Source organism: Alosa pseudoharengus, unplaced genomic scaffold, assembly GCF_046254945.1.
Source record: "Alosa pseudoharengus isolate Yale_2024_CS ecotype anadromous, Long Island Sound unplaced genomic scaffold, YU_APseudo_1.1 YU_APseudo_1.1_scf_8, whole genome shotgun sequence".
Classification (NCBI taxonomy): domain Eukaryota; kingdom Metazoa; phylum Chordata; class Actinopteri; order Clupeiformes; family Clupeidae; genus Alosa; species Alosa pseudoharengus.
In genome coordinates, this window is record NW_027468870.1 from 20,801,228 (window position 1) to 20,816,876 (window position 15,649).

Below are 15,649 nucleotides of genomic sequence, written 5' to 3' on the forward strand. Positions count from 1 at the left end.
ATACAACTAAAAGCTAAAAAATGTGTAAGTTATAATATGGACAATGTTAAACATAACATAAACCCACAATCCGGGAATCAGTGAAATTAAGCAGCAGGAAAACCGAGGCTAATCCTATTCCACAACCCATATCAAATTAGCACAGCAATGCAATGCGTGAGAAAAGCTATAGCCTACCTATCTTAACTTTTAACCAATCATGAGACAGAATACGGTTGGATAATGCTAACTTACACACACACACACGCGGGGGGGGGGGGGGGTGTATGGTGTATGGTGTAAAGAATAATTACTGACATAGAGATATTTAATTACATTTGTGTGCCAAAATATTAAATCCTTACACCACTGGTATATGTCATGGTGGCAACAGCAAAAGCATTATGTAAGAAGACCACACCACACAGCATCACATTTCCCTACTCAAATTAACAACCTGTGTCATGGTGCAGGTGCAACTTTCACTGAATTGGCCCCGTCCCACTGTAGCCCTGTTTATTTCCCACACGGGCCCCATAAGGCGGCTTTAATGTTAATCTGAACTCTTGTGGGCAAATCCGTCTTAGGCTGCCAGGGGTTTTTACTGCAGAGAGGACCCCCCCCCCCCTCCTCCTTCCATCTGCGACCTACAGCTCCCTCGCTTGATTGGATGAGAGATTTTGGCTCAGTGAGGAAAAGAGAAAGTGAGAGAATTGGGGGGGGGGGGTGAGAACTGAGAGAGAGGGAGAGAGAGAGAAAAAACAGAGATAAATAGATTTGGAGGAGAGCATAGGGTGGGTGGAGGGGATGATAACTGAGAGAGTGATACAGCAACAGACATAATAAAGAGATATAGGGAGATAAATACTGATAGAGAATGAGGGAGAGGAGAGAGAGAGGGGGAGAGGACAGAGAGGAGAGAGAGAGACAGGGGGGAGAGGGAGAGAGACAGGGGTGGGGGAGAGAGGGGAGAGAGAGAGAGGGAGAGAGAGAAAGAAAGAGAAGAAAGAGAAAGAAGCCTGGCTCTCAGCCCCTCATTCACAAATAAGATTCACAGCTTTTCAATTCAATTCGGACTTGTTTTTATTGATGGTGTCATTAACTTTGAGAGAAAAAGAGAGACAGAGACACAGAGAGAGAAATAAAGAGAGAATGAGAGAGAATAGGAAGAGGGAGTTGGGTGACAGTACCAGGGGTCATCAGAGTTAGTGCTGATAGCTGAACGACTGACTTAGGAATGGGACAGTAGTAGGAGTCCCCCACAATCCCTCACTCAAGCAGGACAGGAGATCAAGTGGGACATGAGTCTTGAGTCTTGAAATGGTACAGACATCCGACACATGAGAATAGATAAGTAATATAGGTGAGAAGAAGTATTATTTAAACATGCTCTCCAAATAACAGTTGTATAATGCATGGAATGTATGTATTATATAAATAACGTATAATAATTAGGGCTGTCAAAATAACTGATTAATTTTGATTAATTCATTTGAGAAAAAATAACTGATTAAAAAAATGAGTGCAGATTAATCGATTCTGTATGACCTTTGACCCCGAGCCATTCTAGTCACTAAAAATTAGACTGTAAAATGAAGGAGAGAGAAGAAAACGTGCTGCCTGGATCATTGATTGGAACATTTACTTTTAAAAAACGGCCTGATGGTATTGATAAAAAATAGTGTTGAAAATAAAGTCCTCTGCAATGAAATGCCTTGTATGTGAAAAAAAAAACTTCTTCCCGAAGCGCTTTTGAGATTATTTCCTTAGCATATTAGGTCATATCATAGATTATTATGCCAATTATTTGAACAGTGAAAATAATAATAAAAGAGTTTTTGAACTTTAATGTCACTAATGCTGATTATTCAATGATTCATTTGAATTTAAATATTTAAAATACTTTCACAGCAAAAATTATATATGCGATTAATTTAGATTAATTAATCACAGAGTATGTAATTAATTCGATTATTTTGTTTAATCGATTGACAGCCCTAATAATAATATATTATTTATAAAACGGTTTTAAGCATAGGTGAATACACAAACATTTAAAACGTGTAAAGTGTACTGTCTTGGGAAATAATGGCATTTTGAGATGCTGATCTGGAGGGGAACTGTAAGCCATAAGTCCAACTAGATGTACCGCAGAGCGGTACAAAATATGACCGCCGCCCAGTCCAGCACATTTTTTCCACAAAAATAAATCACGCTGAAAGACATATATGATTCTAACTGTCTCACTAAATTGCACTATGCACACTCAATTCTCACTGGTATCTGCTAGACAACAAGTACCAAAACATAGATACATAGATTTCACATGTAAAATTCATTTTATACAACCCCACCCCCATCTTGCCTGTTCATAATTCTGAGAAATTCTTGAAATGTGTGCATGTGTGTGTGTACATGTTTATGTTTATGTGTGTGGGTGTGTGTGTGTGTGCGTGCTTGTGTGTGTGCCTGCGTATGTGCCTGTGTGTGTGCATGTGCATGCATGCGTACATATGTCTACTGTGTCATACGTATGATTACTGTGAATGTATGTGTGTGCGTGTGTATCTGTTTATGTGTGCATATGGAATGGGTTAACATGACCCCTGGAGGCAAACATACGCAAACAATTGGTCATCCTAGGCCCTACGGTTCTCAAGATATTCACAGAAAACTCTGTTGGTGTACGGTCACTAAATGTACACATCAATTTATTGTAAGGCCCCCCATGAACGAAAGTTCACGAAACTTGGCATACATTCGGAGGGTGTCATAATGATCCTACACATCCAATTTTATGCAGTTTTGACTATGTTAGGTCACAGATACCTGCGATTACAACACCTCATTTTTACTTTTTTGTGTTTAACTAGGTGGCGCTATACATGAAATGAGTGGTTATGGAATGGGTTGACATGGCCCCTTGAGATCAACATACAAAAAAAAGGTGGTCCTCCTAAACCATACGGTTCTCGAGATATTCACAGAAAACTGTGTCTGCCCTACCCTCCTTTCGGGGGGTCCAGTCCAGTGGGGGGGCTACAGATCAAAATGAAAAACGATGGTTCCATGCTATCCATGTGGGGTTACATGCCTACCAAATTTCGTGTACCCCAGTCTTTCAGTGTCCCGGGAATCCTTGACAGAAATTTGGGCATGCGAAAAAGAAAAGAAAAAAAAATCATTCTGCGCTGTGCGGCGGTCATAATAAAACTCAACTTTATACCTTTCCACCTCCTACGAAAGGACAGGTTAAAATGGGTCTACTGTATGAGTGAATGTGGGTAGATTTCGAGTCAGAAGTCAGAACTCTTATCAAATTACTTCAAACTTGGGGCCCTATCGTACACTCAGCACTAAGCGCGACACAAGGCTTGTTCTCATCTTACACCCAATTCAGTGATGAATTTTTCCCCATGCGCTCCACTTTAATGAACATTGTGCCCACAGGTGTGACAATTAAAGTGGGTGTGGTCTGGCGCATGATCCAAAAATCGCTATGTTACACCCTCTAAAAATCATTACGCCATTGACCAAGAAAGACCTGGTCTAAAGCAAAAGGCGCATATAAAGCACAGCTGGAGACACACTGTTACAAGATGTAAGCAGCCCTTAGCAACAAGTTCCAAACAACTCGTCTGCAGGATAAATATTCTTAGGATATTTATTCAGTCGTTCGAACATTATTGGGGTAAGTGTTGCTTTTTTTTAGGCTGTTTTAGATTGTACCCCCTTGTCAGTCAATTATGAAAGTATAGGCTAAATAACTGTAGAATTTTTTTGTCGTTGCCTATGAGACCACGGTGAACTTAGTTTCACTTTGCCTATGAGTTCAAATAGGCGAGTGCAGATGCATGTAGACTATACCCTGCTAGTCACACACGGGTTTTAGTAAATCAAGGTTTAGTGGAATTCCTGTGTTGCATACACAGTCTTGCGTGCAAGCAGATTCCTTGTACTGACTGTCAAAATACCAATGCGCTGTTTGATGTTGTGCTGCTTGCCATTAAATGGAATGACAGATGTCACTCTCATTGGTTTAAAGGATGTTACACCCAAAACACAACCATGACTGATTAAGAAACATAAGAACAACCCTTTTGAACAATGCGCCTGACCTCTGATCACAAAATCATGCTGTTAAATTAGTTAATGTGGACTAGGCACACCTTAAACCTTGTGTCTCTGGCCAGGCATTTCAGATTGCTAAAATAGAGCCCATGAATTGCTACTCAGTCACAGGCAATGGCTCTTACTAACTCATACCATTGCAGTTGCTTTCGTTACACTGGATTAGTTGTCAAAAGCACATTTTTTTCCGATTTTTGAACACTATTTATCTTTAAATGTATCTTAAAAACCTATGTAATGCCGTTAGAATACTATCAATAACTATACCATACCAACATAAACATGCTAACTGCATGTCATATTTTGTGTGTACAACTAGCAGCACTTTGAGAAAAAGAGGAAAATAAATACATAGTCATCAACACACTGTTATTTTTATTTCTTTTTCACATCTCCAATGCAGCTTTGTTGGAAGATTAGATGACAAAAGGCACAAATTCACAGTAAAAGAAACAAAACAGATGACAGGAAAAAAGAGAGGGAGGGCAAGAGAAAGTGAGACAAAGACAAAGAGAGAGAAAAAGACAAGGAGAGAAGGAGAGAGTGGACGAGATGATTTTTTAAAACAATTTAATTTGTTCAAAAATTACCAAATTTGTAACTCTGGTATTATTGATTCATATTTCTACCAGCAGTGCTTATGAAATCTATCAATGCTACATCAATGTGAGTGTCTCTTAGAATCGTCCAATCATCCACTTAACGGAATGAACTTTTTTGGACCCTTGTTTAAAAGGACACAAGAGAAGTTCACCTGATTGTTTGCTATTGGTACATTTATTCTTAAAAGAGTCATACTCATGTGCGTGTCCAAAACGTTTTTTTTTTCGGGGGTAAAGGGCAGAAATTATTCACAGTGTGAGATAAACATAGTGTAAGATCAGGGACTTACATATAGATACAACATTCAGAACAAAAATATACTTAGAGATCATCCTGCCAAAAAGGGGAGGGACCATGGCATGAAAGTGAGATATCAGGAAGAGGCTCAGTCAACATCATTGTCTTCTACGTGTAATCACACCAAAGGAATATCACCTGTTTGTTTATATAACAAAATGTGACAAATCAATCAGACCAAAACAAAAACACATTTTAATTCCTTTTGGTGCCAATGGCTCATCACTATCCTTCACACTCAGTTTCTGGTGCGTTGGATCTCGCCAGTGAAAATGTGTCGTTATCACTCACACAGCTGGTCTTCCCTTCCACTCCTGGGCTGAGAACACACAAACTGAGCTATATCTGTTCTCCCATGTCAACGTTGAGCACCAGCCCTCAGTTCCGCCAATGGAGTCAGACAAGGTAACAAGCAACAGTGATACCGACACACCGGCCCTGAACCCCAGACACGTGAGGGCAACTACAGAGGGAGAGAAGGACGGGAACGTATGTATGTGCTGTTGTTTGGCAGGACAGTCTGGCCTATATATATGTTCATCTACACGTATTTATATAATATATACAATTAAATACATACACTTTTATATTTACTTTCTTTGTTTTCAGGGATGACATAAAGTTGTGAATATTGCTAATGGATTTGTTTGTTTGTTTGTTTGTTTTTTCCCGTACAGTCTCCCAGAGAATGAGAGCAGATGCTGGGGTGAGATCTGGAGCCGATGATGCAGCGCTATCAAAGATGTATAGACGAACCAACAAAAAAAAACACACCCTGAAACCGAACACCCACTGCAGAGAGACAAACAGACCAAGTGCTACTGGAAAACACGCACACTCACTCGCTCGCTCGCACATCAGTGGGTCTTCTTGCACAGCACTGACCCTCGATCTCGTCCCCCGCGACACGTCTCTGTATCTCTGATCTGACCGTAGTCATGGGTGAGTCAGCCACTCTGTGGGTCTCTGACTGCGTGGTCAGCTCTCGACTCTCAACGCGACAGTCTGGATATCGAGTACTGATAGAGGGACGTATGGATGAGAGGGGGAAGTTATTGCTCTCTTCTGGATAAATGACGTCTTATCCCTCGGTCCAATGCGATGCGTCATGGCAGACGAGGTCAAAGGAGTAAAGCCACCACCTAATATTAAGTTTTGAGTTTCTATTCACAAAAAGCCACAACAAAACGGACCACGCCTGAACCTTAGACAAATATTGATTTTGTTAAGTAACACAGGGACAGCAAGAACAGAAAAACAAAAACAGAAAATCTGGGGTTTCCGTGGTTGCCTGACAAATCCGTCCTACAGGCTGAGGGAGACCTGCTGTAGCCTACCTGTCTGGGTGGCGTTTGACTTCAAGATTTCAGACCTGTGTTTAGTTATCTTTTGTCTGTTCATTTCCTTTAGGTCTTATCTAACCAACTGTCTCCGGCTTACAGTCCTCCTTTAACAAATGAGCCCCTGGATTGTCCACAGACCAAAACAAAAGCCCACCAACCTAGTGTGTCCCATGCACTTGAAAGGTGTCTTAGAGGCTGCGACCATCTCTTACACTATCCGTAACAGTAACTGGAGCATACATGGGGCTGAGGCAGACGGGGAACGATAAGAAAACCCAGAACGCAGCTTTCGTTGGAGTAACTCTGGCTCAGTTTTGAACTTGTGGCATGGACCGGACCCTTCCACAGCCAGGCTTTGCTCTGGAGGGAGCAGTGTTGGAAAATAACTGGCCAAGCATCAGTTTGCAAGTCCAAACAAGTTGGGTGTGGGGGGTTAGCTATGATGAAACACAGACTTCAAAAAACACAAAAAAACACGCTCACGGGTTAAAACAACTCACCACCTATATTAAGAACATACTTGCAACTCAGTGAAATAGAAGTACAAGAGGGTATGTTCATATAGTACAATTAACATACTTATTCTTTGCCTTTATAGTGCACACAAACACCCACACTCTTGTCATAGCAACCATGTGATTCTTCCTGTTAAAGTAAGAACCACATTGTCAGCCTGGGAACAACGACATTGGACAAAGGTTTAGAGGTCGCCAGGCAACGCATAGGAAACAAGCAACTTTGTTCACTAGATAGCAAGGAAACCGATAACAGAAAAAAAAATTAAACGTAACTGTGAGAAAATGGTGTAATCTGCCAGCACAATAAAAGGAAATATGACTACAACAAAATGATAAAATAAAATGCAGAGATTAACACTGAGAAGATTCAGCTTGGTCCAAAAGAACATACACAGACAAACTTTTAAATCTTCTTTTTTAAAAACCCTGTTTGTACAGCTCTCGTGATATTCATTATCTGATATATACTTTATGTACACACAACATGTTTTGTTCTTTTTAAAAAGAAATGACGTCTTCATATCTCTAATATGTATGTGTTTCTTCAAATGTTTGACATCTTAAAATACCTATAGGGTTGCTACAGATGGCTTAGCTGTAACAACTATTTGCTGTAGGATGCGGAGACTCTGAGGCAGTTCCACACTTTGAAACATTATTTCTATCTTTTTTAAAATTTGTTTCTCATTTTTGATCAGAAGTGCTCCGTTTTAGAACCGAGGAGGGGTGACAGGAGGGAATGGTTGACCTGTGGGAGGCCCACGCCAAGAGGAGGAGGAGGAAAGAGGAGGGGTCGGAGGTCAGGGGTCAGGGGCTTGGACCAAGTTGACATAATGTTGGTGTTTCACCGTGACCACTGAGGAGAGTGATGCCGCTGGTGTTCATAAGATACGGGTCTGATCTGCAGAGGACACACACACACGCAAACACACACACGCATGCACGCACATACACACGCACACACAAAGAGAAAGAGAGAGAGAGAGAGAGAGAGAAGAGGAGTTCAAGCATTGAAGCACTACTACAAAAATACAATGTATATGTGCTTAGGTATTTAGGCTTTTAAATGTTAAATAAAAGTAAAAGAGTCTACATATAATATGATGATTTGTCATCATGATCATTAGACATGCCTGTCTGCTGTTTCTAGATATACAGTGTTTACACATTTCTAATAAAGACAGTAAGTGCACAAAAAGCAGAATATGAGCATAACAAGGAGGCTATACCGGGTTTGCAACTGAAGTGGTCCGTTTGCGGAGCGTAAAAATCGTTTTAGAAAACCGTTTTTTTCTAACGTACGCACCACTATCACGCCTGGTGTAGCCAGTACCATTGACCAACGTGGAAGCTAATTGTTACGCCATACAGAACGCTTCAATTACGTGCCCTGCTTAGTCTCCCTGTAAGTGTACAGAAAGTCAGATGCTGGCACAAAGTGAATTAAACATACGGAAGGTCCCACTGCGATCTGAATATTATTATGTCTTATATAAATGTAACTGAGGTGCGTCCACTGGTGATCTGGCCATTTCAACAAAGTGCTCAATGCTGTAGAGGAAATGATCACACGGGGCCCTGGAGGTGGGCCAGCGAGCGGGGCGGCTGGAAGAGAGCTTCTCACAAGGATTAATGTTGCATTATTGATCGCCCCTCCAGTCACCTATAAATAAGCTGTGCTTTAGAGAGGAGAGGAGACGAGAGGAGAGGAGCACTGTAAGAGGCTGCACCCCACAATCATCACCTCCACAAGGGCAGTAGGAGCATCATGATGCAATGGGGAGGCAGGCTCTAAAAAGCACATTTGCAAGCAGGCAAATGCATTGCCAACCACAATGTATTGATGGAGGTATAGTACTATTAGTAGTAATGATATAATACTACAGTAGTAATAATTATAGTAATACAAATAGTAATAATAATCATCATAGTATTATTGTCATAGTAATAGTCATAGTAATAGTCATATGTGCAATGTGGTCATGGTGCTACATATCTCCTATGGTCGATAAAGTTATTGTTTTGTATGGCTGTTTTTATAAAATAAAAAAAATTATATATATATATATATATATATATATATATATATATATATATATATCTGGGCTTCTTGGAAACACATTTCTAAAGTAGAACATATTTATGTCACCATCTGAATGAGAAAAGCACTAAAGCTGAGCCTGGCTGCCTATAAAGCCATTAGCCTGCTGTTGCACCAAATAGAGCAGATGTGAAACGGACAGTAACCAGTTACCATCATTGTCAGCAGCAGCATTGCAAGGTCCTGCATCAGTCCTCAAGAGCGACCATTCCTTTCACTGGGTCTTTCACTCGCATCTGGGAGAAAGAGAGAGAGAGAGAGAAGACAGAGAGAGAGAAAGAAGATAGAGAGGGAGGGGAGAGAGAGTGGGGGGGGGGGTTAATAAAGACAAAGAGGGAGATAAGACATTGCATCGCAGTCATTATCGTCGTAACTTCCTGTTGAATGCCCAGGAACAGAAGGTCAAAGTTAACCTCATTCTCTTTTTCTATTTTTTGAGCCAATCTTCGCAGTGTCTGTTAATTAACACAAATCACAGACAGAAGAAGGACTGTGAATACATTTTCAAAGGGTCACCATGGGTCAAAGGGTCAACACTGTGATACCTCAGTGGTTTTCACAAGAACTGTAGTGACAGCGAAATGCAATTTTAATTTTGCACAGCAGGGGGCATGTGACTGGTCAGCTCGAATGCTAGTAACCTGTGAAATAATAAACTAGTTCAGGAAAAGAATGGAAGACATTCTGCTTTCTGAGGTCCAAGTCTTCTGTTCTGTCCTTTTCTAGGTGCTGTATTTTAGTTGCGTTTGAATCTATTAGAGGCTCGGTTCCAATTCGAGATCGATTGTATTTTATTTCGACCTGCTGGTACCGTGCCAGACACCCACTCAGCACCATGATGAGACGGTTTATTACAGCAGGCTCACCTGGGGCTCCGGCTATTTCTACCTCTATTTCACAGCAAATTAAATGACCAACAAGGCTACTGTTACTTGGTTTTACTTACAGTTTTTCTCAGTCGCTCTGGTGCATTTATCAAATCATTATAAACATTTGCACAATAGTACGTTTGTGCAAACTGTACCACAGTGGATTACCTGCAAAAGCATGTAACTTGCACAAAATGCTCAGTTCATGTCTCGAAGAGTTAAGATATATGTATGTGTCTATATGGATTACAATCTATAGCTGCTTTTGGTGTTTCTGTTCATATCCTCAGTATACTTACCTTGCTAAAACCTACTTTTATTAAAAAAAAACGTTGTGAAGAGAGAGAGACAGGAAGTGAGTGGGAGAGAGAGATGGAGTGGGATCGGGAAGTGACCCAGGTCGGACTCGAACGTGTGTCCCCGTGGATGCGAATATAGTCAGGGCGCTGTAGCCAGTTGCACCACCACGCCCACCCCCTCGGTTACTCGTTAACCCGCTCACCTCGTCCAGCTCCCTCCTGGTTTCCTCCTCCATTCGCCGGATGTCGTCCATGTTAAGCTCAATCCATCGGTCGATCCAGCAGAAGAGCTGCCGATGGAAGTTAGTGAACAAGCGCTTCTCTTGCTGTGAGAGGGTGATAGGCAAAGAGATAGAGAAGGAGAGAGAGAGAGGGGGAGAGAGGGAGAGAGAGAGAGAGACAAAGAGATAGAGAAGGAGAGAGAGAGGGGAGAGAGAGAGAGACAAAGAGATAGAGAAGGAGAGAAAGTGGGAGAGAGAGAGAAAGAGATAGAGAAGGAGAGAAAGATAGAGAAGAGGGAGAGAGAGAGAGAGAGGGAGTCAAGGATATAAAGAAAGGGAGAGAGAGGCGGGAGAGACAAAAAGAGATAAAGAGAGAGGGAGGCAGAGAGAAAGAGACAAAGGTGGATATTAAGAGACAGACAGAGGAAGGAGGCAGAGTGATAACGTTAGAGAGATGGAAAGAAGGAGTGAATGAGACAGAGGCCAATAAGGACAATGGCAAGAAGACAAGCACATTTCACATATGGAAACAATGAGGCTATGTAATTCACACAGCTGTACATTCTGTCCCTGTACCTTTATTGGACCTTGGAAGTGGCTTTGGGTAAAAGTGCAGCTGAATGAATAAATGTCTTTCCTCACCTTCTGAATGAAGTTCTCCACCTTGTTCTGCAGTCCCCACCACTTGAACTTGACAGTGACCAGTTTGTAAGCACACATGTGTGGGCAGTCTGTCTTTTTAGGCAGCTCTTTCTGTGTTTTTAAAAATACAAAGAAATGATGAAAAACAAGGTCAATCCTCTAGCTGTACACAACATGTCAGTACATACATTACACACACACACACACACACACACACACACACACACACACACACACTGTGTTTAAATATGGATGAAGCCATTCAGATAACATGTTAAACCAAATGACAGATTTTGCATGCTAACAAACCCTGCACACTTACATAAGGCCCTATGCCTGTGTGTGATGTATGTGTCATCCAGTCTATGGAGTATTTGATAGTATTTCAGTACCGGCTGTTCCACCCTGTTTCCTCTATGGTAGGGTTTAACCTTTAAACATGGCCCTTCTTTTATTTTCATAACAGCCTTGCAGATGGTTGCTCCTTAAATGTAGCTTGACTCTCAAATGTTAGGAAATGTCACGCTTGATTTAGCCATTATTGCTAATGGTGAGGCAAGCAGTCTGTGCTGTTGTTTGTGTGTAACAGTTTGCTATGCTGCTCTTGGATGATGTGACCACAGTGTGGCTAATTTATCTGTGTGTTTTACACGTGATAACATCTTCAGATGACAGGCAAATAATATTTGGCAAGAAGCAAATGTTGTTTTCTTTTGTCCGGCCCTTGATTAGAGTACCTTAAATGAACTGCCCCAGGCATTCTCCTTGTGTTCTCAACATTTTCCTCTGTTTTTGCTGCTTATGTTATTTCAAGTTTTCTTTCTTAAATAGCTTATAATTGCTGATCCCACTTATTAAATATTGAAAATATAATTAAATAGTACTTACTGAAGACATATTGATACATATTTACCTGTGTATTTGTTACATAAATACGTACCATTACCCCTTACCGAACCAAACCCAAGCGTTATCCCTCATCTCACGTACATCATGAAATTACATGCACTTAAGAGCATAGTATATCAATTAACTAAGATCTGACTTCCTGAGACGATACAACATGGAACCATGCAGTCAGTCAGCTATCAGTGTTTGGCCAAGGTTTCTCTTTGCTCCCGCAGACCGACTGCCAAATGCAGTTATCAATGCCTCTGGCTTTCACTGATAGGTTCTTAAAGAGGAGCGATCGAGCAATCTGCCTCTGGGCAGCAGTGGACAGTCAAGTCAGCGGGATTCACACACGAGGATGTCGTTCTTACAGCAGCAGCTGTGCAGCGGCTCTCTTCTGCCTAATCAGCGGATCGTGTCTCATAAACACAAACAAACCCAACGTAAAGGCACAAAGGGTAAACGCATGTAGTGGCTTCATGGGAAACTCTCTCCACAACAGATGAAGGGCAAAGAGATAGGGAAGAGCAGCAGCGTACCTTCCAGTCAGGCCCCAGTGGTCCTCGGGCGGTCTTCACCGACTTATACTTTGAAGGGTCCTCCTCAGGCTTGTAGTCCTGGAGAGAGTCACAGGGGGGCGTGGTGCAATGACAGAACAGCAGTCAAACTCAAAAAGCCACCAGCTAACACATCACAACATTAACATTATAACACAGTAATCTTCAACCAGGGGTCCGCGGAGGTAATGCAGGGGGTCGGCCACATTTTTTTTGCTCTTCCAAAAATCAAACACGTCGGCATTTTTTTCCTCTTCCAAAAATCAAACACGTCCGATAGGTAACATAAACATGACATAGAAAAGATGCTTTCTATTCGCTTTACAATAACACATAGGCTACCTGTGAGTCTTCATGCAATCATGTGATCACCATGTGAACATCTGCAGAATTCAGCTATCCACGTTACCGTGTGGCGAAAAGCGAAACTGTCAGACAGGTGAATTATAGTTTTTGCCCATTGCTTGAACACTAAAAACAAATGCTTAGACCAGAACTTCAATACCTAAACTTCTTACACACAGGGCACTATGTCTTACTTGATTGTGCGTAGAGTTTTGACATAATGAGCAAAAAGCGTGTAAGCAATAGGCAAAAGCTGTAAGACAAACAGCAACATAAAATCCCAAAAGTGTATTGTCAGGTAACATATGCCGCAAGCTTTGTAACTAATGACAAACCCCTCAGCCTGTAGCCTTGTGTACTAAGGCCGAGTCATAGGCCTTTACCAATCCCAATCCCACTCTTACTTATGACACATTGCTTAAGTTTAATCATAACCAATCCAAAATGGACATACCTATATGATAACCTCACAAATGCCTTCGATACCACAAATGGTGATATATGAGACTTTATCAAAGACCTTCAGATTACAGAGAATAATGGAAGGAGCATTGGCTCACCTTGGACTCGACCTGACTTCTGTCAGCAATGTCAATGTACACAACATCAACCTTCTTCCAGGTCTCAGAGTCCAGTCCATGTACCTACACAATACAAATACTACACATTTCACACACTGAAGTTCACATTAACATAAGATATTGATTTAGAATAGAATAGAATAGAATAGAATAGAATAGAATAGAATAGAATAGAATAGAAAATACATACATTCTCTTGATGACCAAGGTCAGGTTTGTGCCACGTCTCAATCTTGATCAAGAAGTTATCTTTCATGTATTCATTCTGAGAGAAAGCGTCAATACATAAACTGCATGTATTTACAAACATCACCTAATACATATTTATAGATATTCAAAGTGAGTGTGTGTGTGTGTGTGTGTGTGTGTGTGTGTGTGTGTGTGTGTGTGTGTGTGTGTGTGTGTGTGTGTGTGTGTGTGTCTAAATCCAAATGTGTGTTGTGTGACTGGTGCCCTCTGTAGGCCTGTAGTGGTCATCTCAGCTGGTGTAACTGGTCAGAAGCACAAACCTAGATTCTGATCAACCTTTCAGAAAGGTGAGGAGAGAGAAGTCCCACTCGTGCACAGCACCACTCAGGTACTTCCCACTTAGGTTTCCTGAGAAACAGCTTTTTAGAATTCTGCTCTGGCCTCTGGCTGTTTTACACAGAACACAGAATGTGTTGTTGTTTTTGTTTTACTGAAATATACACCTGTCCATTCCTTGGCAATACCAGTGTGTGTGTGTGTGTGTGTGTGTGTGTGTGTGTGTGTGTTTGTGTGTGTGTGGTGTGTATGTGTGTGTGTATGTGTGTGTGTGTGTGTGTGTGTGTATCTGGGTTTATGCTTGAAACTTACAGTGATGACTTCAAGATGAAGAAGCCAGGCAGGAGAGAATAAACAAACGCAGTTATTAACACTCAAAACTACTGCACACTAAGGAACATTATAACCATAACATACAAATATATTAAGTTGCATAAATAAATTACATGAAAAACAGGCTCTGTGTGTGTGTGCATGTGCTTGTGTGTGTGGTCATGCATGTGTGTGTGTGTGTGTGTGTGTGCGCGTGTGTGTGTGTGTATGAGAAATATACAGCACACACACACACACACACACACACACACACACACACACACACACACACACACACACACACACACACACAATCACACACACACAATCACACACACATACACATACACTGTGAGTGCTGGTTCCACCAGCAGCTGCATTGTAAAGTCAGCTGTCTGAGAACTACTGGCTACTGTAACTTCACTCCCCCTCTCCCTGCACTTTCAGTTAATTATTTAAAACCTTCTCACAGCAGAGACAGAGAGAGGGAGAGATGGAATGAATGAGAGAGAGAGAGATAGAGAGAGAGAGAGAGAAAGGAGAAAAACCAAGAAATACTGTAGGCAGGACAACTCGGCCAAGATATGAGAGTATGTTATTGAAAAGAAGTGGCCTCTGTATATGTGCAATCAGGGAGAGAGTGTATGGGTGAGTGGGCATGAACTCTGTGTGTGTGTGTGTGTGTGTGTGTGTGTGTGTGTGTGTGTGTGTGTGTGTGTGTGTGTGTGTGTGTGTGTGTGTGTGTGTGTGTCAGAACCATTCAGTGCAGAAACAACAGGGTATCACATGGTAAGATGGTAACCAAGGGTTTTGGAATTTCCAAAAAAGAAAACATTCCAATCCCTAAAATGGTGCAAAACAACATGTTGTGCCCTTTGTGAAGTGTTCCGCGGGCCCTGTGGACCACCCTGACTTCTCTCTAATCCCTCAGCACATGGCATCCCTGAGAGCAGCCACACATCTTAATCCATTCATGACTATCTCATCATGTGCTCCGCTAACCTGTGCGACAGTAGGGGTAAGCGTTCCAGGCTTTCTCGTGGATGCTGAGGGCGGACGCTGGTGCTAGCATTCGCACAAATGAGGGAACTTTACTGAAAAACCAGAGAACAGAAACAGAACCATGTAAGGCTGTGTCTAAAAGACAAGAGTTATTACAGTAATTGCATGTGTATTAGCTGCATTGTGTAACAAAAATGTGTGTGTGTCTGTGTGTCTGTGTGTGTGTGTGTGTGTGTGTGTGTGTGTGTGTGTGTGTGTGTGTGTGTGTGTGTGTGTGTGTGTGTGTGTGTGAGCAGAAGAGCAGACTCACCTCTGCAGATGGTAGATTTTGTGTGTGTACTGGCCTTTCTCTCCGTCCTTCTCGTAGGGTTCGTTCTTGAGCACCTCGACCCCCTCCCCTCCACCGGTCTCATTCTTACTGGCCTCTGCTACA

The 15,649-nt window shown here is 41.8% G+C and overlaps 1 protein-coding gene across 1 annotated transcript in view; it reads right to left on the minus strand.

Annotated features, from left to right (window-relative positions):
- Positions 1-4,513: 4,513 nt before the first annotated feature.
- The window catches only part of pitpnab (phosphatidylinositol transfer protein, alpha b), a 25,998-nt gene continuing 14,862 nt past the window's right edge, over positions 4,514-15,649 (minus strand). Inside the window, exons 3-12 of the mRNA XM_076274673.1 lie at positions 15,527-15,649; positions 15,217-15,308; positions 14,215-14,222; positions 13,568-13,642; positions 13,357-13,440; positions 12,434-12,511; positions 11,004-11,114; positions 10,344-10,466; positions 9,126-9,208; positions 4,514-7,772 (exon numbers count right to left, since the gene is read on the minus strand). The exon at positions 15,527-15,649 is cut by the window's right edge and continues 23 nt beyond it. Coding sequence (XP_076130788.1) covers positions 9,161-9,208; positions 10,344-10,466; positions 11,004-11,114; positions 12,434-12,511; positions 13,357-13,440; positions 13,568-13,642; positions 14,215-14,222; positions 15,217-15,308; positions 15,527-15,649 — 742 coding nt within the window. The 3' untranslated portion in view covers positions 4,514-7,772; positions 9,126-9,160. The remainder of the gene's footprint in view (positions 7,773-9,125; positions 9,209-10,343; positions 10,467-11,003; positions 11,115-12,433; positions 12,512-13,356; positions 13,441-13,567; positions 13,643-14,214; positions 14,223-15,216; positions 15,309-15,526) is intronic.